Source organism: Musa acuminata, chromosome BXJ1-11, assembly GCF_036884655.1.
Source record: "Musa acuminata AAA Group cultivar baxijiao chromosome BXJ1-11, Cavendish_Baxijiao_AAA, whole genome shotgun sequence".
NCBI classification, from domain to species: domain Eukaryota; kingdom Viridiplantae; phylum Streptophyta; class Magnoliopsida; order Zingiberales; family Musaceae; genus Musa; species Musa acuminata.
In genome coordinates, this window is record NC_088337.1 from 26,404,299 (window position 1) to 26,427,507 (window position 23,209).

The 23,209-nt window shown below is 49.9% G+C and overlaps 4 protein-coding genes across 5 annotated transcripts in view; 2 read left to right on the plus strand and 2 right to left on the minus strand.

The window, feature by feature from the left end:
* The first annotated feature begins 307 nt into the window (after window positions 1-307).
* On the plus strand, window positions 308-4,015 carry LOC103971645 (BRASSINOSTEROID INSENSITIVE 1-associated receptor kinase 1). The gene is made up of 4 exons (XM_009385712.3): window positions 308-1,128; window positions 1,455-1,715; window positions 1,806-2,651; window positions 3,361-4,015. Exons 1-4 carry the CDS (start codon window positions 681-683, stop codon window positions 3,831-3,833), a joined length of 2,028 nt encoding a protein of 675 aa, XP_009383987.2. The 5' UTR covers window positions 308-680; the 3' UTR covers window positions 3,834-4,015.
* Window positions 4,016-11,681: 7,666 nt separating this feature from the next.
* Window positions 11,682-13,700, minus strand: LOC135596470 (uncharacterized). Its single transcript, XM_065088514.1, has one exon. It carries the CDS (start codon window positions 13,698-13,700, stop codon window positions 11,682-11,684), a length of 2,019 nt encoding a protein of 672 aa, XP_064944586.1.
* Window positions 13,701-13,765: 65 nt separating this feature from the next.
* Window positions 13,766-16,108, minus strand: LOC135596471 (uncharacterized). The gene is made up of 2 exons (XM_065088515.1): window positions 16,105-16,108; window positions 13,766-14,727 (listed from the first exon to the last, which is right to left on the minus strand). Exons 1-2 carry the CDS (start codon window positions 16,106-16,108, stop codon window positions 13,766-13,768), a joined length of 966 nt encoding a protein of 321 aa, XP_064944587.1.
* A 20-nt stretch (window positions 16,109-16,128) lies between these two features.
* Window positions 16,129-23,209, plus strand: part of LOC103971647 (cleavage and polyadenylation specificity factor subunit 1) — a 39,246-nt gene continuing 32,165 nt past the window's right edge. For both annotated transcript variants that reach the window (XM_009385713.3, XM_018820970.2), the window contains exons 1-3: window positions 16,129-16,716; window positions 17,925-18,071; window positions 19,066-19,219. In XM_009385713.3, coding sequence (XP_009383988.2) covers window positions 16,385-16,716; window positions 17,925-18,071; window positions 19,066-19,219 — 633 coding nt within the window. In that variant the 5' untranslated portion in view covers window positions 16,129-16,384. The remainder of the gene's footprint in view (window positions 16,717-17,924; window positions 18,072-19,065; window positions 19,220-23,209) is intronic.

Consider the following 23,209-nt stretch of genomic DNA (forward strand, 5'->3'; position numbering starts at 1 on the left):
AATGTCCTAATTTCTATTGACAGATATCTATTTTAATTGGTTTGTAAATCATCTCAAACTCTCTTTTTTTTTCATACATAAACAAGAAGTGAATCATGCAATTTCCACTTGTTTTTTTGGGCAATTGATAGGTGATAGTCCCATTCAATTCACTTTCTGACACTGGTCTGTGATCTGGTCCACATCATCTTCACAACCTTTTCTTCAATGCAATCATATCAAGTAGGAATCGAATGCAGTGCAGGAAGAACCGGATTCCGTTGAAGCTCCTACTTTGGCAAAGGATGAACCCTTTTGTTCCAATCCAAATGGAACACCAAAGCTTCGTCTTCTTGGAAATGATATCAGCAAAACTATACAAGAACAAGAGCTGGACTCGTTCGATTTCCTCTCACCCTTCACCAAGTGTTCCCTGATGCATGTTCTTATCAGAGACACCACCAACAAGATCCAAGAGCACTCCCAACTCCTAAAAATTCTCTGACACCGTTGTCACAGGCCAACTCACTGGTCCACACACAGTTTTCCTCTGGTCCAAGAAAAAATGTCTTCTTTCCTTGTCCTCCCGTGGCTTTTCACTACTGAGCTGCAAGGCAGAGGAAGCACCTCCAAGCTTTGATCTTTCTTTATTGAGCCTTTTCTTGGAGCCTTTCCTCCATTGTCTTCTTTGAGCTGCTGCAATGGCCTTGGTTTCACACCCGTTCCTCCACCTCCTCCTCCTCCTCTTCCTCTTCGACTCCTATCTTCTCCGCCAGAAGCTGGTTCATGGGAACGAGGAGCTGACGGCTCTCATGGAGCTGAAGGCTTCCTTGGACCCGGAGAACAGGATCCTGACCACATGGGCCGGCGACGGGGAGGCATGCCGGCGGGGCTTTGAGGGCGTGGCCTGCGACGAGAAGGGGAAGGTGTCCAACATCTCTCTCCAGGGGAAGGGGCTCTCGGGGTGCATCTCGCCGGCGGTGGCGCGGCTGAAAAGCCTCACGGGGCTCTACTTCCACTTCAACAACATCTCCGGGGAGATCCCGCGAGGGATTGCCAACCTGACGGAGCTGAGCGAGCTCTACCTCAACGTCAATAACCTTTCCGGCAGCATCCCTGAGGAGATTGGAGACATGGATGGCCTTCAAGGTGAGTTCGTTGTGGAGAACAAGAACGGGAAAAGGGGAAAAAGGTTATCTTTTTCAGCGAAATGTTCCATCTTTATGTTGTTATTTTCACGAAAAACACGATTTTTACCTCAGTAAAAGTGATTTATAGTTTCTTTTTGAGTCAAAGATGTCTTCTTTGGGGTTGTCTTCCATAAATCTCTTCCATTGCATTCTGGGTTTCAGGTACATTTGCATGACTCTTCTGCAACCGTCTCTGAAGAAGAATCATCTTGCTAGTTTGTGTATTATAGTTCTCTTGTCATGTCTGATGCAAATGTTGTCTTCATCTTTCCTCCTCTGTTTCAGTCCTCCAGCTTTCCAACAACAAACTGAGCGGAAGCATTCCTCCAAAGCTGGGGCTTTTGAAGAAGCTCAACATGCTTGACCTGCAATCAAATCACCTAAGTGGGGCAATACCAGCAACTTTGGGAGATCTAATTGGATTGACATGGTTGGATTTGAGCTTCAATCAGCTGTTTGGTTCAATCCCAGTCAAGCTATCTCAGCTTCCTCAGTTGACAGTGTTATACGTTCAGAACAACTCTCTTTCTGGCAGCATTCCCCCTGGTAACTTTCCATGTTCATTAACCTTTTGATTCTTTCATCACTCTCTCACTCATTTCGTGAGCTCATCACACCTTCTTCTCCTACCTGAAGAATTGAAAAGATTGGGCGAGAACTTCAAGTACGGGAGTAACACCGATTTGTGTGGAACTGGGTTCACTGATCTCAGAATTTGCACTTCTGCTGATCTCCTCAATGCAAGCAGACCTGAACCATTTAGTGCCGGTCTCACACCTCAGGACATCCCGCATTTTGTCAATATCTCTTCACATTGTAACACAACCCACTGCTCCAGCTCTTCCAAGTCTGCCAACTTGGCTGTCTTCATTACAATCACTGTAGTTGTTTTTGGAATTATGATCTCTGGACTGATGGCCTTCGTTTGGTACCGTCGCCGTAAACAAAAGAATGGTCTTCTTAGCACTGACCTGGCCAAGTTTTCATATCAGAGAAGTGCCTCTCCACTTATTAGCCTCGAGTACTCGAATCGCTGGGATCCAATGACTGATCAGAGCAGCGGAATTAGCTTGTCTCAGGAGATTTCTCAGAACTACAAGTTTAATTTGGAGGAGGTGGAGTGTGCCACCCAGTACTTTTCGGAGGTTAATCTGCTCGGGAGAAAGGGCAGTTTTGCCGCTACGTATAAGGGTATACTGCGAGATGGAACCAAAGTTGCCGTAAAAAGAATCAGCAAGACCAGTTGCAAGTCTGACGAAGTTGAGTTCCTCAAGGGTCTGAAGATATTGACATTACTGAGGCATGAAAATCTCATTCGATTGAAGGGTTTCTGCTATTCAAGAGCAAGAGGGGAGTGTTTCCTCATATATGATTTTGTTGCTAATGGGAGCTTGTCACAGTATCTGGATGTGAAAGGTGATGAGATCCAAAAGGTTCTTGAATGGCCTACAAGAGTTTCTATCATCAGAGGCATTGCAAAAGGTATTGACTTGTATCTATGGATTGATTTATGTATGTTCTTATCATGGATAGCAACACGTGATGATGGCTACTATTATGATGATATGAATTGATTTTTTCTTTCTTGAAGTTTGAATCTAGGTTTCAAAAGTGCAAACATTCTTGCAGACTTTTCATTGGGTAAATGCAGTAATATGGAACAAGCTATAAGCCTAACATGAGCTAATTTCTCCTAATTTTCTCTTTATCTTTTTTAGTGTTCCTGAAGAAGTTTGTGGTCATAAATAGTCATGTGAGATGGCTACAATTATGATGATGATATGATTTATGGTTCATGTTTCTTTCTTAAAGTTTGAATCTAGGTTTCAAAAGTATAACATTCTTGTAGACTTTCCATTGGGTGAATGTAGTTAAATGGAACAAACTGTAGCCTAACAAGAGCTAATTTCTCCTAATTTTCTTGTCATTTTCTTAATGTTCCTTAAAAAGCTTGTGCTCATGGATACAATTATGATGATATCAATTGTAGTTCGTGTTTTCTTTCTTGAAGTTTCAATCTAAAACAGCATAACATTCTTGTAGACTTTTCCATGGGTGAATGCATTTAGATCAAACGTTGGCTTGCAAACTATAGCTTATCAAGAGCTAATTTTTTGGAATTTTCTTCTTTCATTTCCACAGACTGCTATAGTTTCTTTACAGGACATGATTTTGTTTGATTCTTCCACAGGTATCGAATATTTACACAGCAATAGAACAAACAAACCGCCTTTGTTCCACCAGAACTTATCGGCAACAAAGGTTCTCATTGACCACCAATCCAATCCTCTTCTCTCTGGCTCTGGCATCCACAAACTATTGGCTGACGATGTCGTGTTCTCGACCCTCAAAACAAGTGCTGCCATGGGCTACCTGGCTCCTGAGTATGCTACCGTCGGGCGCTTCACAGAGAAGAGTGATGTCTATGCCTTTGGGGTCATCGTGTTCCAGATCCTTACAGGCAAGACAAGGATCACTCACTTGGAGTCTGGTAAACTCGAAGACCTCGTCGATGAGAATCTACAAGGCAATTATCCGAAGCCAGAAGCGGCAAAATTAGCAGGTGTCGCATTGCTTTGCACAAGTGAAGTTCCAGATCAGAGACCAACAATGGAGGCAGTGCTTCAAGAATTGAGTAGCATCAACAGCAACAGCAGCTACTGATCCAAGAACTAACTGTGTTAATGTTGCATCATTGTAATGCTGCCAGGAACTTCCAACAGTGTGCAGTATAGGGTATCAGTACTGATAAGGGAAGAGGAAGCAGCTAATTTGACTATGTTTCTGTTGTCCAAAGATTGCATGTTCATTTAATGGACTAAATTACTGTTCTCTTCTTTGTCAAATGATTCCTTGCAGAAAAACACAAGCAGTTTGAGCAACATGTGATTTCCAATGTGATGTTGTTGTTCCTCCTTGCCACTGTTTTTGTTCAGTGTCAGAGGCAACTGGCAAAATGCATGCTGCTTGTGGCCAGACTGCAGCAGAACTACTCGACTGCTGTGTTCATAAGATTCCAAATTAGAGAGAGAGAAGAAAGCTTTCTGTGCTCAGCAATTTCATGAATGGCTTTTCCTGTGACATGCTACATGTGTTAACATGCAGGTCTCAAAAGAGAGACTGCATTCCAAACCCAAAAGCAGTAGTAACAAAGAACAAACTAGATAAGTAATTGCTTGTCTCCTTTTTGTTGTTAGCAAATTATTGGGAAAAAGCAATTCTTGGTGGATTATAACCCAAATCTGTCAGTGGAAATTTTGGTTTCAGATCCACTGATAAATGCATCAGAATGAAACTATTCATACTTTAAGGATCTATTACCCTTAGGATGATGAATCAATTCTAAATCCAGGAGTTTGCAACACCTCAACTTGCTAACAATGTCTTAGTTACTGGGTACTAATTTCCATTCTACTTAAAAAAATCCATGGAAGATGATAAGATGACACGGTTCAGTTCTGTACCTGATAATTTGGATTTGCACTCTATTCTTCCACTGCTAATGCAGAAATTGGAAATTGGAATTGGATCATAGCCTTCCACTTTGCAGTTGTGGCAGCTAGCACCACCACATACTTCACCTTTAACATCACAGGGTTTTATGCTGCAATATCTCCCTGTGATTGTTGAATTCAATCTGTTGTTAAAGACATTATACTCTCTCTATATCACTAAAGCTTCAAGAATTTCTAAAAGTTATTGGTCACTCAATGTGATACTCTAAATTTGTCTTATATCAAATGTGGAAGAAAAATGGAGTTATTTTATAGAACTAAATTGATTCATAAAATTAACTGAAAGTATATATATCTCACTTAAGTTAACGAGTCAATTATATTATTAAATTAAATTATAATATAATAATATTAGAGCATGACTAAGTAATAAAAGGTTAAATGTTAATTGAATTATAATATGAACCGCGTGACGAAATTATGATTTATTTTTTACGATAATTAACACCAAATAATAATTTCAATCAAACACTGCAAAAGGTTACTTTTTAATTAAACTTTATATTATAATTATACAAAAAAATAAATTTGTTTGATACAATTTTAATGGGATAATATTCATCTCTAATCAAAATTTAGCACATGATATCTATCTAAGTAATCAAAGTGCCAAATCACCTCTGGACTCAGAAAATATTTTCTATTCGTATGGAATATTTCACTAACCACAAGCAGTTAAAAAGAAATGATTATTGTTACGATAAGTAACTTTTTAGCCGCGACCTAGGGGCCGACGCGGCTGGTTCAGGGCTCCAAATGACTTGAATCGGACGTGTCCCTCCCCGAGGCCTTGAGATGGCAGATGTCGAGACCTGCCTGGAAAGCTTGGCCTTGCTGCGTTAACGGCGATCGGGTAACTGCACACAGGTCAGGTTGGCGGCTCGGCCCGACCCCTCCGACGATTAAGTTAGTGGGGAGGAGTATTGTATTGAGTGAGAAAATCCTCCTCCCTCGCTGGGGGCCGAGGGGGGTATTTATGAGGGGGGCTTGATGTTACCTGACGGGCCATCCTGCAAGAGCCAGATCGTACCTTCGGTGGCGTCTGTCGCTGTTGTGGGTGTTGCGTGTGGAGCCGAGCTGCCGCAGGGTATGGGGGGTGCCAGCTGGTGCGTTTTGCCTGCCTCGGCCGGCCTTGATGGGTCAGCCGAGGAGGCCCAAGTACGGTAGGCATGGGCGCGTGTCGCGTCATCGTTAATGCTCTTTCGAGGGTAGCGCGCCGTACTGGGCGTCCGACGTGGGGGGGGTGTATTACGTCAAATCCGGGGTGTTATGTCAAGTCAGTTTTTTACCCCTATCATATGCCCCACCCGAAAGGAGCTATGCGTTGGTTTTGCACGTAAGGAGTTCGACGCATGGCTCCCTGCTTCAATCGTGCGGCTCAGGTGGGTTTGAGAGGTGCGCTGTGGATGGGTTAGTTGTGTGAACGTTTCTCGAGCAGTGCCGGGCCGGGACACAACTCGGTCGGGAGGCCGAGCGGGGTCAGATTCGGGGCCAATAGGGCCGACGAGGATCGGAGGCACCAGGCAGACGGGGCGGCCGCGCAGGTGTGGCTCGGGAGACGCGAAGCCGAGGGCCGAGGAGCACAACGCAGGCGGGGTGACCGCGCAGGTGTGTCTCGGGAGGCGCAGAGCCGAGGGCCGAGGAGCACAACGCAGGCAGGGTGACCGCGCAGGTGTGTCTCGGGAGGCGCAGAGCCGAGGGCCGAGGAACACAGCACAGGCGGGGTGACCGCGCAGGCGTGTCTCGGGAGGCGCAGAGTCGATGGCCGAGGAGCACAACGCAGGCGGGGTGACCGCGCAGGTGTGTCTCGGGAGGCGCAAAGCCGAGGGCCGAGGAGCACAACGCAGGCGGGGTGACCGCGCAGGTGTGTCTCGGGAGGCGCAAAGCCGAGGGCCGAGGAGCACAACGCAGGCGGGGTGACCGCGCAGGCGTGTCTCGGGAGGCGCAGAGCCGAGGGCCGAGGAGCACAACGCAGGCGGGGTGACCGCGCAGGTGTGTCTCGGGAGGCGCAAAGCCGAGGGCCGAGGAGCACAACGCAGGCGGGGTGACCGCGCAGGCGTGTCTCGGGAGGCGCAGAGCCGAGGGCCGAGGAACATAGCACAGGCGGGGTGACCGCGCAGGCGTGTCTCGGGAGGCGCAAAGCCGAGGGCCGAGGTGCTCGGTGCAGGTAGGCTGCGACCGGAGCGATGGCTCCGGGCGTAACATGACCGAGGCGATACTTGGCTTTTGGTCCAGAGTTTGGTCATTTCGACCGTTGTGCGGGTGCGGGTAGCCGGGTCGCCTTTTGCCTGGGGAAGGTCAAAGGGCCATGCCTTTCGGGCGTCGCCGGTTTTCGAGGTTGATATGATTAGGGGCTCCGTACTTCGCACCGTGCTGTCATTAGGAGCCGCGCCGGCCGAAGTTATGGCGATGCGACTTTGCATCTTCGTAGCGCGCTTCAGAAGAGGAAGGGTCGCCGTTTCGGCGGGAAACATGCTATAAGTAGCGCTCCGTCGGTCCCTTTCACTTCTTGGCACCTGTATTTGCTTCAATCGCCTCTTTGTGTGACCTGGCCCAGCGCTTCTTCAGCCGCCCTACCTTCCCAAAAACTTGGTAAGGATGGCTTCCCCTCCTTCGTCCTCTCCTTCTCTGCCTCCTCTTTCTGGTGCCGCCGGTGAGGAGGTGGCACTGGCGAGCTCCCGCTCGTCGTCCGAGGAAAGGGCCACCAAAGCCCTCGAATCGCTTATGTGGCCGCACGATCTCGACTCCACCGTGAGCGAGTCGTCGCTCGGCCTCCTCCGGGACCATTACGGTATCCCGGCGGAGTTCGCGCTCATTGCCCCTGAGCCGGGGCAGCGGGCGTATGATCCTATACCAAAGGGCTTCGCCCTAACTGTAGATGCCTTCGAGGCCGAGCTGCGCCTTCCGTTCCACCCTGTCATTACTGCCTGCGTCGCGTGGTGGCGCATTTCTCCTTCTCAGATGGCGCCGAATTCTTGGCGCTATCTGGTGGCGTTCCTCGGGGAATGCTACTATGCCCAGATCGCCCCAAGCCGATCCCTTTTCCTCTCCTGTTTCCGTCTGTCCAGGGGGTCGGGGGGTTATTACTTGTCCACCCGACCGGGTTTCCGTGTCAGTGGGGCTCCTTCCAGCAACAAGGGGTGGAAGGAGCGTTTCTTCTACGTTTGCCATCCGGAGAGTTGGAACTTCGGACTCCGGTGGGCAGCGCGCGCAGTTGATAATACTGCCTCGGCTTTGGGCGAGGGGGAGCTTGGAGCCCTTCGAAGATTGAAGGAGATCCTCCCGTCTTCCGGAGTCATCCGAAGGATGACCGAGGCGTGGCTGGTCGAGGCGGGCTTGAGCCCAGTACCTCGAGGTATGCGTTGAGAAGGTGGCGCTGGGCCCTCCAGTTTTGCTTTTCTCTTTTGGGATACTGACCGAGGTCTTTATGCTTGTGCAGAGATGGTGAACCTTGCCGTAGTGCGTGGAGGACGTATTTCACCCGCCGTATCTCCGCGGCGCCAGGTCGGCCCGAGCGTCGGCACTAGGGAGGCGCCGGTGGATCTCGAGGACGTCCGCCCTCGAAAGAAGGCCAAGGTCGTTGTTGCGAAGAAACCGACTCCCCCAAGGGCTCAGGGGAGCGCAGAGGCGGCGGAGTCGGGCTCGCACGATAGGCGAGGGGGGCGAGGTCGGGGCGAGGCAGGCCCGAGCAACGTGGTTGCAGGAAAGGCGCCTCGGGAGCCCTCGATCCGGGACTTGTGCCGTCTTCCCGCGGGGCCGCCGAACGACTTTTACCAGGCGCGTCTGATGGGCAAACTTTCCGAGGGCCAACCTTCTGACCGGTTGGTAGCCCGCTGGGGGGGGGTGACCTGCGGGACCCGAGTGTGGGCCGACGGGGAGACCGCGGCCGCGTTCGTCCGAGGGGGGCTGCATCCTGATCTGGCTCGCGAAATGTACACTCTGCCGTCCGACGTCTTGCTCGGGAAGTCCGTGAAGTCGCTGCTGTGGGTAAGTGTTCCGCTGCCGGCTTCCGACTTGTGGTGTTCTCGAGGGTCGTTCTGACTTTCTCCTTGCAGGGCCAGCATTACGCGATGGCACTGGCTGACCGTGTTCGCGATGCGGGTCGGGCCCTTGGAATTTTGTGCGACCGCAATGCCGAGCTGCGCAAGTAGCTCGAGGAGGCTCGGGCCGGGGCAGCTCCGGAGGCGGTTGCAGCGGCCGAGCAGCGCTCCTCGGAGCTCGAGGCGGAGGCGACGCGTCTCCGAGCTGAGGCAGGGGCGGCCGACGAGTGTGCGTTGGCGCTGGAGGCGGAGGTCCTTCGCTTAAGGTCCGAGGCGAAGGCGGCCGAGGAGGAGAAAGGCAATCTCCGGGGACTCCTGGAGGGAGCGCAGTCAGAGGCCCATCTGGCCCGAGGCGAGGCGGCCGTCTTGACCCAGCGGCTAGAGGGCGCCCTGGCTGACGTGAAGGGGGCCTCGGAGGCCCTGGCGGCCGAGCGGGAGCGGCGGCCGGAGAAAGAGAAGGAGATAATCGAGGCCTATAAACAGTCACCGGGCTTCCAGCTCGGGCTGGCTCGATCGGGGCAGGTCACCTACGAGTACGGGTACCGAATCGCCCTTGGCCGGTTCCAGACGAGCCATCCCGGGCTGGAAGTGGAGGCGGATCCGTTTGTCTCACATCCAGAGGACTTGGATGTGGACATGCCGGAGGAAGTTCCCTTCGATGATGGCATGGGGGGATCCGACGGTTAGGGTGGTCTGGAGGTCAGCCCAACCGGGCAGCTTCCGCATTTTGTAACTTTTGTGCCCTTCGGATCTGGTCACAGTTGTAACTCCTTGCTTTACATAAAAAAACCTTTTCCCAGTATGTCTTTCGGACGTCGGGTCTTGTAATCTTATGCTTCGTGAATAAAAGAACCTTTTCCTAGCGTCTTTTAAGCTTCAAAAATTGCACAACTTCGACTCCGGGGCTGTTGCCAGGGGCATTGACCTCAGACGAAGAATTTTTTAAGGTTCTGGATGTTCCATGTCCTTGGCAGGGAGGAACCGTCCATCGTTGTGAGTCGATAGGTACCTGGTCGAACCACGCCGGTGACCCGGTAAGGTCCCTCCCACTTGGGGGCCAGCTTCCCCCTCGTTTGGGTTGGGTTGCTGACTTCGGCCCTCCGTAGGACCAGATCGCCCATCCTGACTGGTCTGGGTCGCACCTTTCTGTTGTAGACCCTCGCGACGGCTCTCTGGTGAGAGAGGACCTTCAGGTGTGCATCGACGCGTCGCTCCTCGAGCACGTCGAGGCTGGCGCGAAGTCCCTGGTTTGAGGCCTCCTGTTCGTAGCTCCTTGTTCGAAGTGTGGCAACAGTCATCTCAGGCGGTAGGACGGCCTCGGTCCCGAAAGTCAGGCTGTACGGGGATTCTCCGGTCATAGTTTTGGGGGTGGTGCGCAGCGACCACAGCACGCTGGGGAGCTCGTCCGTCCAGGTCGATCGGGCTGCGGACACTCTTCTTCTGAGGCCATCCAGGATGGACCGGTTGGTTACCTCGGCCAACCCGTTCGTCTGAGGGTGGGCCACTAAGCTGAACCTCAGTTGAATGCCATGACCGGCGCAGAATTCCCGGAACCTCGTGCCGGCGAACTGAGGTCCGTTGTTGGTGACAATGGCCCTGGGCAACCCGAACCGGGTTACAAGGTTTTTCCAAACGAATTTCTCCATTTGGTGTTCCATCGTCGTAGCCAGTGGTTCGGCCTCGACCCACTTTGTGAAGTAATCTACTCCCACAATTATGTACTTCCGCTGACCAGAGGCCGGTGGGAAGGGGCCGAGGAGGTCCAATCCCCACTGGGCGAATGGCCATGCGCAGTCGATGGGACTGAGCGGGACCGCAGGCTATCGGGGTGCGCGGGCGTGTCGTTGGCACGAGCCACACCGCTGCACGTAAGCTTTTGCGTCTCGACACATGGTTGGCCAGTAGTAGCCTTGACGGAGTATCTTGTGCGCCAGGGTCCGTCCGCCAATGTGTTCGCCGCAGATCCCCTCGTGAGTTTCAGCCAGGACCGTTTGGGCTTCGTCAGGCTCCAAACACCTCAGGAGGGGGTAGGTGAAGGATCGTTTGTAAAGCCGGCCACTTTCCTCGGTGTACCACGCCTGCGTGCGGCGCAGACGCCGAGCTGCGCCTTCGTCGAGGGGAAGGGTTCCATCCCGCTTGAAGCGCAACAGCTCCTGCACCCACGTGGTCGGCGCGCCGCCTGGGGCCGTGGCCGCCACCTCAATGGCGGGAGCGGGAAGCTCCTCCATCTCTGGCCATGTTTCGGGGGTTTGCCTTGACGCCAGCTTAGCGAGCGCGTCGGCTCGTCCGTTCTCCTCCCTCGGGACATTAGATAATGTAAAGTAAGGGAATTTCGCGGCTAGATCCCTTACCCACGCCAGATATTTGGCCATGGTTGCGTCCCGAGCTTCGTATCCGCCGCTGAGTTGTTCGGCCACGAGTTGCGAGTCAGTGAGGACGTGTATCGCGGCCACCTGCATCTCGAGGGCCAGCCTTAATCCTGCTAGGAGTGCTTCGTACTCCGCCTCATTGTTGGTGGCTTTAAATCCGAAGCGGAGGGAGCGCTCGAATGAGCGTCCGTCGGGGGCGAGAAGGACCAGCCCGGCTCCGGCGCCCCTTGAGTTGGCCGAGCCGTCCACGTGTAGGGTCCAAGCCTCGGGAGCTTGCTCGAGGTCTTTGTCCACCCGAGCTAATTCCACGATGAAGTCGGCTACCGCCTGGGCCTTGATGGCGGTTCTGGGCGCGTAACTGATATCGTGTTCTCCGAGCTCCACCGCCCATCTGAGGAGTCGACCTACAACATCGTACTTGGTTAACATCTGCCGGAGAGGTTGGTCAGTGACGACTTCCACCGAGTGTGCCTGGAAGTAGGGGCGCAATTTCCGAGCCGAGAGCACGAGGGCAAGTGCGAGTTTTTCTATCGGCGGGTAACGCTCCTTAGGTCCGCTCAGGACGTGGCTGACGTAGTAGATCGGGAGTTATGCACCAGAGCTTTCCTTCACGAGGACGGAGCTAACTGCGTGCAGGGAGGCCGCCAGATAGAGCCCCAATTTCTCGCCGGGGGAGACAGAGGCGAGTCGAGGGAGGCTGGCCAGGTGCTGCTTCATCTGTTTCAAAGCCTCCTCGCATTCCGATGTCCATTGGAAGTTCTTCGGGTCTTTGAGCGCCTTGAAGAAAGGGAGGCAGCGATCGCCCGATCGGGCAAGGAAGCGAGATAGGGCGACAAGTCTATCGTTGAGTCGCTGCAGGTCTTTAACCGTCCGGGGGGACTGCATATCGATTATTGCCTGTACTTTCTCCGGGTTGGCGTCGATCCCTCTCTGGTGTACAATGAACCCCAGGAACTTGCCGGAGGTGACGCCGAAAGCGCACTTTGTGGGGTTGAGCCGCATGCCGAACTTGCGTAGCGTGGCGAAGGCCTCGGCTAGGTCGGCAAGGTGTGTTCCGGCCTCTCTGCTTTTCACAATCATATCGTCTACGTAGACTTCCATGTTCCTCCCGATTTGAGGGGCAAACATTTTGTTTACCGTCCTCTGGTACGTGGCTCCGGCATTTTTCAACCCGAACGACATGACCTTGTAGAAGTAGATCCCTTGATCGGTAAGGAAAGCCGTGTGTTCCCTGTCTTCGGGCGCCATCCTGATCTGGTTGTATCCTGAATAGGCGTCCATGAAGGAGAGGCGCGCGTGCCCTGCCGTCGCGTCGACCAGCTGGTCGATCTTCGGGAGGGGATAGCAGTCCTTAGGACACGCACTGTTGAGACTAGTGTAGTCGACGCACATCCTCCAGCTTTCATTGTGTTTTTTCACGAGAACTACATTGGATAACCACTGAGGGTATTTGGCTTCTTCTATGAAGCCGGCCGCCAAGAGTCGGTCCACCTCCTCTTGTATGGCACGTTGTCGGTCAGGTGCGTGGCGCCGGGGCTTTTGCTTCACCGGACGAGCGTCAGGTGGGATATTGAGATGATGCTCCGCGACCTTCGGGTCGACCCCCCCCATGTCTGACGGGAACCAGGCGAAAATGTTGGCATTTTCCCGCAGAAGGCCGACGAGCTGTTCCCGTTCCCGCTCGGGCAGCTCTGATCCGACCTTGACCGTCTGATCCGGCCGTGCTTCCCGCAAGGGGACGTCAACAGTGGATCCCCTCGGCTCAGGGTGGAGGGCCGGCTTCTTTGCTTCCCGGGGATCTTCTAGAGGCGCCCCTCCCCTGGCCCTTTTGCTCAATGAGACGGAGGTAAGGTAGCAGCGCCTGGACTCTTGGGGGCTTCCGGTGACTTCCCCGACCCCCTCCCGAGTCGGGAATTTGACGGTCCGGTAGTAGGTCGAGACGACGGCTCTGACCTTGTTGAGGGTTGGTCGACCGAGTATGGCATTATAAGCGGTGGGAAGATCGACCACCAAAAAGGTGGTCATGACGGTCTTTGATTTCGGCGGGGTCCCCAGGGTCAGAGGCAGGGTGATGGCTCCTAGGGGCGATATTGAATCTCCCGTAAAGCCGGTGAGCGCCGAGCACATCAGGCTTAGACTTTCCCTGGCTAGGCCCAGCTTCTGGAAGGCGCCAAAGTAGAGTATGTCGGCCGAGCTCCCCGTGTCGACCATGATTCTCCTTACTTGCGCGTTGGCTACCCTAGCCGATATCACCAGGGCGTCGTCGTGGTGGGGTCGCTCGGTAGCTCCGGTTGGGAAGGTGATCTCGGGCTTGGGCCCGCGTCCCGAGGCTTCGTCGGGGGCGGCCCGGGCATAGGCCTTCCTGCCCGACATAGAACTTCCTCCGGAAGCGGGGCCCCCGGCTATGACATCGATGTGTTGCTCAACAGGGCCCTCCGGACGAGGAGACTGCTCCTTGCTCGGTCGGAGGTACTGGCCGAGGTGACCTCTGAGGATGAGCTCCTCGATTTGTCTTTTTAACTCGTAACACTGTTCGGTGTCGTGCCCGTGTTGTCGATGGAATCGGCAATACTTTGAGCGGTCCGCGAGCTCTCGCGGGTTCTTCATCGGGTGAGGGTCCCTGAGCAGCCCCTTCCCCCTTTCGTGTAGGAATATCTCAGTCCGGGAAGAGTTCAAGGCGGGAAGAGGAGGCCTTGGGTCGGGCCTGTCCAACTTTCGCCGGGAGGCGGTGGGCTGTTGCTGTCGGGGCGGCTCTTGACCTTTCTGTGCTCCTCCCGCCTTCCGACCATCCAGGCTTCCGCGGCGATGAACTGATTGGCCCGTTGGAGCATCTCGGGGACCGCGACGGGGGGCCTCTCCACGAGCGACCAGAAGAACCTGGAGGGCCGCAGACCAGTCATAAAGGCCTGCATCAAGAGAGAGGGGTGAGCATCCGACAATCCACGTATTTGTGTCGTAAACCGGTTCACAAAGTGAGAAAGGGGCTCGTCCTCCTTCTGGTTGAGCCCTAAGAGCAATGCCATGGACGGCTTCGGTCGGGCGTACGCCAGGAAGTTAAGTTCAAAATCCTTGGCGAGCTGATCGAAGGAGGCGATGGTCCCTGGCTTCAGGCCACTGTACCACGCGCGGGCTGGTCCTCGCAAGGTCATCGGGAATGCCCTACACATCAGGGCGTCTGAAGTCCCGAATAGCGCCATCTGAGACCGAAAAGCGGCCACGTGGTCCGCGGGGTCGGTCGCGCCGTCATACGTGTCTAAGGAGGGGAGGCGGAAATGCGGCGGGATCGCCTGATCCTGTATCTCGGGGGTGAACGGAGATCCTTGGTGTCCGTCCGCCCCGAGTTCTCCTTTTGACTTACGAACCTCCTGTTGTACCTCGTCAAGCCTTTGATTGACGAGGCGCAGCTGGGCCCGTAGGGCGTTCGTAGAGTCGGCAGTCGGAGCCTCGGGCTCGGGGCGGCTCGCCGTGTCCTCTGCTTCCCTGGTCGAGTTGTGGGGTTTCGAGGTGAGCCCGGAGGCCCTGGGAGTGGCGCGCGGGCCGGGTCGGGGGTCTCCTGTTGCTGCGAGGGCCGCGCCGCGTGCGGAGGGGCTCGTTGGGAGACAATGGTCTGCACCATGCTTGTCAGAGCTCGGACCTGGTGGGCGAGGTCATGAAAGGCCTCGGTCGACACTTGCGAGGAGTTGGCGGGTGCGCCGCCAGGGGGCGACAAGCCCGGGTCGTTGAACAGCCGCCAATAGCGTTCCGACACCGCCGCGGGGCGTTCGTCGTGGGTTTCGTCACGCCGTTCCCCTAAGGCGGGGGGCTCCGCATTTGAGGATCCGCCGGGGTAGATTTGCTAATCGCCTGACATTTGGATGAGCCCTCCTTCTAGCGCCAATCTGTTACGGTAAGTAACTCTTTAGCCGCGACCTAGGGGCCGACGCGGCTGGTTCAGGGCTCCAAATGACTTGAATCGGACGTGTCCCTCCCCGAGGCCTTGAGATGGCAGATGTCGAGACCTGCCTGGAAAGCTTGGCCTTGCTGCGTTAACGGCGATCGGGTACCTGCACACAGGTCGGGTTGGCGGCTCGGCCCGACCCCTCCGACGATTAAGTTAGTGGGGAGGAGTATTGTATTGAGTGAGAAAATCCTCCTCCCTCGCTGGGGGCCGAGGGGGGTATTTATGAGGGGGGCTTGATGTTACCTGACGGGCCATCCTGCAAGAGCCGGACCGTACCTTCGGTGGTGTCTGTCGCTGTCGTGGGTGTTGCGTGTGGAGCCGAGCTGCCGCAGGGTATGGGGGGTGCCAGCTGGTGCGTTTTGCCTACCTCGGCCGGCCTTGATGGGTCAGCCGAGGAGGCCCAAGTACGGTAGGCATGGGCGCGTGTCGCGTCATCGTTAATGCTCTTTCGGGGGTAACGCGCCGTACTGGGCGTCCGACGTGGGGGAGGGGTGTATTACGTCAAATCCGGGGTGTTATGTCAAGTCAGTTTTTTACCCCTATCAATTATAAAAGATCAAATATGAACATGATTAACGAGATAAATACTTCTCTTTTCACCGTAAAATGTTATAATATGATTTCAAACATTAAGTGAAATTAAAACTCTTGGCATGGATCAAATCTAAACCAAGTAAAGTTGGTCAACCATCCAAATCTACCACTGCCGTCATGCACAAGCAAATTTTAAATCTAAAACTTAAACAACATAGTCTGGTTGAGTTCGAGCTTTAAAGGTCGAATTCTGCCGGTTCGGTGCGGATTGGATCGGATAACTCGGATCAGTCTTCATGGAAGTCGGGTTCGGTTCAGCCCGATTAAAACCAATCAGCCATACCTCTTTCGGTTTGGTCGATGAGGCCGTTTAGATGGGTTGGTTTGGATGGATCGGGTTCGGTGAGAGTGCGGTCATAGTCTGGTTCAGTTCGAGCTTTAAAGGCCAAACACTGCCGGTTCGGTGTGGCTTGGGTCGGTCAACCGGGATCAGACATTTTCCGGTTCGATCCAGCCCGATTAGAACCCAAATCTGACCCATTTGTGCGTTTCGGTTGCATCTATCCTCGCCTTCTTCAACAGCTCGCGTGCCCTAAATCTTCTGCTTCTCCCGCTCGTCCCGCCAACTTTCGGCGTTTCAAGCGCAGCTTAAATCCTCGGGTTCCCCGGCGCTTCTCTCTTTCTCTCACTCTCTCTTGCTCTTGCACCACTCCGCTTATCCGCTCGGGGTTCTCGTTCCTGGTCTTCGTCTTGGGTTCCGAACCCTAGAGAACGGCGGCGATCAAGAACCCTAAAGAAAAACCGTAGGAGGGCCAAGATGAGCTACGCGGCGTTCAAGATGATGCACTGGCCGACGGGCATCGAGCACTGCGCCTCTGGGTTCATCACCCACTCCCCTTCCGACTCTTCACCCCCGCAGATTCCCCCGGCCCAGGCCGACGACCTCGACTCTTCTGAGTGGCCCACCCAGAGGCGAGTCGGTCCCGTCCCCAACCTCGTCGTGACCGCGGCCAATATCTTGGAGGTCTACCTCGTTAGAATCCAGGAGGATGATGACAGGATCCCTCGGCCCACCGGCGACCAGCATGGCGGAGGTGGCACCATGGATGGCCTCGCTGGTGCTCGGCTTGAGCTCGTCTGCCATTACCGGTGTGCCGTCTCTCTCTTTCTCTCTTCTTCCACTTCAAAAATTTAGGCTTCTCGGATGTTCGTGCTGTTCCATCTGGGATGCTACTTTTAAATTACGCCCTTTGACAAAGTTGCAACTGTCATCTGGCAACATCTGTTGTAGCAGTTCTCCAGAACATCTTTCTTCTCTTCTGTTAAAAATGGTAATAGTTATTCGATTGCACCCAAGGCTCCTCAGAAAAACCAAAGATGGGAGTACTTTGGGCATGTGTCTCCTTGAAAAAAATTACAATGTAAAATTATTTGATTAGCTTACAAGTTTGTGAACTAAACTAGGGGAACCTTTTGAGATCCTCCACTCGTAGTATTTTATATATGTTCTCCTGTATCCTAACTAATAGATGATTTCTATTGTCAACAAAATTTCTGGTTTGCTAATGATATGCTTTAGTTGGAAAGCCTGTGTTCTTTTGACTTGATTTACTGGTTGGAAAAAGGCTGCAAAATGCCACCATGTGGCAATCTAAATACATGCTGGTTAATTATGGTGCACCTACATAACTTGTTTGCGGCATTTTCCTTAGAAAAGAAGTTAAAACAACACATAAATTGACCGAACTCGCTGGCCCAACATAGTCAACCTATTGTAAACATTAGGCATAAGGTATCAGGACTAGTCACAAGTTCTTTTGCAACAAGCTAGCTATGCTGGTTATGGATTCGATCCTAGTGATTGTAACTACCACTTCTCAATCTGACCTGATGGGTCTGATCCATTGCCTAATCATCTAGCTAAGATCACCAGTTAGTATCTTAACAAGCTATGGTCCTTCAAATGTTTATCATATGCCAAAAGTCTACTTTCAGACATGTTAAAAAGTTGCTTTGTTTTTTACTTCAAATGTTTTTTTTATTATTCAATTGTCATGATGCTAAAATTCTGTTTGGTTATTTTATAATTTTGTTACTGATTTTCTTTATTTGAAAGCTTTTTGAATTTTGTAAAAATGATAGTATTTCATCTAAGTGTAAAATTTACAATTAACTTAAAATGCTTCTACACAAATGCCTACTGTTTCTTAGACATGTCTTAGTCACCACTGGTTTATTTGACAAGCTTGAAAAATACATTCTGTACCTTTCATTTTGGTTTATGTTGACATTTATTTTGATTATTGAACATTAGCAGTTCTTCAAGTTCTTAACAGTTTAGTTTTTTTTTTCTCTAGTTTGCATGGTAATGTTGAATCAATGGCGATACTGTCTCTTGGAGTTGATGACCACAACAAGAGAAGAGATTCAATAATGCTAGCATTTCAAGATGCAAAAATTACAGTTCTGGAATATGATGATTCATCCCATGAATTGCGTACTAGGTGAGATGTTTGCATATAACCTTCCTGTACTTTTGGAGTGATAGAACAATTTACCAATTAAGATACACAAAATATTTATTCTGTCATTTCTTTATGGCCACTAAATTTAGAATTTGCAGCACTAAGTTTGTTTTTGAAGAGCTTAGTTTGGCGAATTGTCCCTTAGGAGAACTAATTAGACTGCAGTCATTTAGAGAGGCTTCTTAGCCTTGTGTGGTTTATAGGGTTACTCTTTCTACATTGTTTTAAAATTTTCTCAAATTCACATATCCTTGGATTCATGTATGCTGAAGTTTGTGAGTATGACAAATGAGGATTATTTAGTCAATGATCACTTTACAAAGATCAAAGTCTAGTCTATCTAAAATTAATTAACTGTTATTTCTTAAAGAATTTCCTCCATGATACATGCAAGGTCTTAACATTGATCATAGGTGGAACATATTAAATTTTGTGATACAGTAGTCCTTCCAGACTTAATAACCAACCAACATAAAATCACTATAATTTATGTCAGAATTCAGATCAAAATAAATAAATAAATAAAAGTTTTTGCATGTTGCTATGCATATATATGGCTGCTTTGCTGTGACCTGCTGATCTTATTGTTCTAATGGATAGCAGTCTATAGCGAGCATGAAAGTCCATATAAATGTGAACATGATGAGGAGCCACTTATAAAGCATTTATATGAAATAAGTATGCTTCCATGTTTTTTTGCCTTTTTAATAAATGCTATAAGATATCAAATGCACTACTTTGTAACCTTGGAATTCTTGGTATTATTTAGTTGAATTCTCTTATCAAATATCTGAAATAATTGCTAGGAACTTTTTTAATGTTCTACTAAAAAAATTATAACATCTTTAGACATTATGTGCTATCCTTAAAAAGTTAAGCTCTTTACGTGCTTTTAAGAAGCTAAGCTGCTTGATTGTTGATATTTTTTGTTCAAGGCAAACTTTTAAGAGTTTTTCTCCAATTATTTCTCTAGTTCAATGCACTGCTTTGAGGGACCGGACTGGCTTTATTTAAAGAGAGGTAGAGAATCTTTTGCAAGGGGTCCTGTAGTAAAGGCAGATCCCCTTGGCTGTTGCAGTGGAGCACTTATATATGGGCTTCAGATGATTGTTTTGAAGGCTGCTCAGGTACCAACTTGCGTTCAGATTTCTCTTTTGTTATTGTTTTCATGATCGTGTTTTGTGGATATCTAAACTGACATCAATAACATATTTTATTTAAGTTATGCACGAAAGTTGTTTCTCTTGGCTGAATTTCAAGTTTCTTGGATAATAGTAAATTTGCAAGAAAGTATGTCTTACATGCCTAATAGGTATGAGATATAAAGCTTAACATGATTTATGTATTGAATCTGGAATTTTCATGGAAACAACCTCTTTGCTTATGAAGTTAAGATTGCTTGTGTATGGCCCTTCGCTGATCTTACCTGGATAGGTGCCCTTGTTTAGTCCCATTAATTATTTGAATCTAGAATTATCTTTAAAGTTGAAAATTAAGGCCTTCTTTTTTACTCTTTACTATCTTTAGGCCTTTTAAAGAAACTATAGTCAAGCATATTTTGCAATACATTTTTTAGTTTCTTGTCAAGGTTTAGGCTTTGGTGGTTGTTGTTGGGGCCTAAATTGCCCTTAATTGTTTCATATAGATCATCATATTGACTTATTTGAAAATCAAGGATTTCCATTTTATAGTGCACCACCTGTTCTGGGCAAATGCAAAAGTCATTCAGGGGACTTTAATGTGGATTGCTTTGTGCTTGTCAACAATATTTTTAGATATCGATGGTCTTTGGTCCTTTTCAACTGGTTTGGTAAAGAATTCTATGAATTTCATGTCACCTTCTTCCATTAAGGCTGAACATACCAACATTGGAAACAGAATGCCCCATACTATTTCCGATCACATGGTTAGTACCTTATCTTAAAGAAACCTTTGCAGTAATTTGGAACTTCTGCTATGTTCTCTCTTATAGGGATCTAATGTTATTTAATTGATGTTGCCAAAAAGGTCAATTTGTTGGTTTGTATTGGGTTTTGAATTATGATATTATTTTTGCTTTTATCTTATTCCATTCATAGGGTAATGCAAGAATCTTGTGGTTATTGTAGTTCAGATTTTCCCTAGTCAAACCATCCTTTATGATATATGAAGTAGGATTTTGCAGTAGCAATCATGGACTCAAGTGCTCTTCTAAACCATTGCAATTGTGTTATATGTTATGTTGTCATAACTACTTTAGCACATTGGTATAAATCTTGGTAACTCGTTTCTTGGTATTTCACCCATCCATCTGTATCTAGTGTATCTATGTGGGCAATTAATTGTGATGCTTGCAGTTGGATTTTCTGATTGATGCTTAGCAACATGCTACTATCTGTTTATGGAGTCACCTTTATAAGCCTAGTGCCCCTGAAATCGTACACAACTTTGTTGGATTCTACGGATTGTGCCTTATATTAAAGGTTGAGGATCTAGTGCTGTGATGGTGATTTTTCAAATTTTGCACGTGGGTAAGAGGGAACATATGGAGATTTTGTATGGACCTTAAGCTTGTTTTCCTTTGGTTATAATCAAGGTTTTTTAATTTTATCGGTTCAGTTTCGTGGTATTTACCAGTCCCGACAGCGATCGGGATACATAGTGCTTGAAACTTGCTTTGGTCTGGTCTACTCGATTTTTTTTTTTAAAGTGTGATGTTATTTCTTGCTAGGAGTGGCCGCACTAGTGTCACGGACAAAGTTCTAAACAAGATGTTTGATGTAATACTTGTGTATGTCCGTGTCTTTCTGTTTGTTCATGCTTTGCACAACATGTAGAGGAATGATCGAAGGTTTAACAACCCCATTTAGTTGGGTTTGGTGGCCTTCTTAGGCTTGTAAATAAAGGTTGTGTCATGTGGACACCAGTGAGAGATATTCGGTCTGTAGCGGACCATTTTGACCCTTTGTTATGCAATTGATCAGAGCTTGTAAAGTCTGTTTGTAATTTGCATTGTTTATGAAGTGTTTCTTGGAATGTTTGCTTGTGGATCCCGAGCGAGGCGTTTTCTCTAACTCGTTTTCTCTTTTATAGGTCCTAAGGGACCATGAGAGGTTTCGAGGAGGTTGACCTTTGCGGACGGACACACATGGGTGCCGCACGACTTAGGCAAAACCAGCTAAGTCCGTGATAGATGGTATTAGAGCGGGACAAGCACTCATAGAAACACTTGGCATGCAAATGTGGGAGACCTAGCGAGGCTGTGTTGAGGGCAGTCAGCACACGCGCGATCGTTTGGGGGAAAACGAGCATGGAGATGTAGAGAAAAGGAGTTGCTCAGAGGAGCGGGCATCTGATAGTGGTATTCAGAGGAATGGCCAACCCTTCGCGCAAGAGGCACCACGAGGACAAGCAAGCTGGGAAGAATGCGAAGTGCACAAAAGTTGAGATGGTCGAGTTTGAGCTACGGCTCGACGTTGACAACTATATTTGATGGTGCTCAAGGCAAACGAGACGCTTGGTAAAGGATAAGACCATGCAAGGTGGAATGGGTTGCTCAACGATCGAAAGAGTTATGCAAAGCCCATAGAGGTGAGGGAAATTGCTAACTCGAAGAATTCGGTACTCATGCATGAGCTTGTATGCGGACGATGGAATATTCGCGGTCATCCCAAGGCGACCGAAACTCGGCACCATGGAGTATTGAAACTTTCTCTTTGGCATGTGAAGGATACATCCGTAGGAGGCTAAAGTGTGCTTCAGCATGTTGCTAGGCCTTGAGTGGTGCAGTGGGGGCTATATCGACGTGGTGTCGTAATCTAGCAAGTGCGTTTGCAGGAGGCAGAACAATACACAGTTTGTTCAGTAAATCAGAGTAGTCTAAGGGGTTGGTGGTCTTCGAAACGAAGAGAGATGTTGCTCCAACGGGATAGATATCCAGGAGGGATAAGTTCCGGCTCTCCAGAGGAAGAATCATGTGCAATAGATTGCACATGTTGAGGCGGAGTACCTCAAAAACAGCAACTCCACGAAGCTCAATGGATCGAGCGAGCGGTGAAGAGTCGTCGCATCATCTCGCTTGAGAGAATGCATTGGTGGATGCATTGCGAGATCAAGTGGGGGAGCGATCCAAAGCAACATAAATGAAGGCACACTTGGAGTCGATATGGAGATCAGACTCAAGGGAGGGCTGAACCGTGGAATGGTGGGCGCGTGGGCCACCATCAACTCAATGCAAAATGAGGAGCGGAGTAATTTAGGTGTAACTTGGTGAAGTACCCAAGCCGCATAAAGTGAGCCGACATAGAAGATGGAACATGAAGCGGAGGCACAGAGCTTTCCTTGGACATAGGTCAAGGACATGAACTCTTGCAGAGGCAAGAGCAAGATCATGTTGTTCTATGGGTCTTTCATTTTGTTGGAGTGGACTCATCTTGCATGGTGCCAAAGATGAAGGGAGTGTCTGGGCACATGTACCTTATCTCGGAGAAGCATTTGACGGAGGAACTAAGGCGACTCAACTTGCGGAGGCGAATTTGGGTTCAAAAGGCCTTGGCACGGGGCAAGAGGACGCGGAGGCGGGTACTCTTGAAGAATATGCCACAGTGTTGCCATTCAAGTTGCCATGAAGGAAGCGGTGCGCGGCGAAGATTGTGCTGGTAGGGGCAGAGGCCCAGGATCCAGACAATGGTGCACCATTTTCAGTGAAGTCGGTGGACTTCGGGGGCTACTAGGCGACGGACTGTCCTAGAGCGGTGCTTCATCTTGGTGTGACCTAAGAGCAGGTGGATGAAGGTCGATTGCCAAAGGAGCGAACAAAATCGAAGGTGGAAGAGACCTTGCGATGTATTGGCAGAAGCCACACATGGAGGGATCACAATTCGAGTTCATCCCATAAGGATTATAATGCAATAGAGATGTTACTAGGAGGCTACATGGTGCAGCGGATCGTGGTGGAACAGTTCGTGGCAACGTGGTACACACGATACAATCCCGTGAGGGACTAGATCATACGAAGGTATGATCGGGAGCTACTGAAAGCTCCACTTCGGTGAACAACACGATGACAAGAAGGGTTATGAATTCAAGGAGTGAAGGTCATGGTACCGCAGAGGCGGGTCTTCCGTGCGTGCATCGAA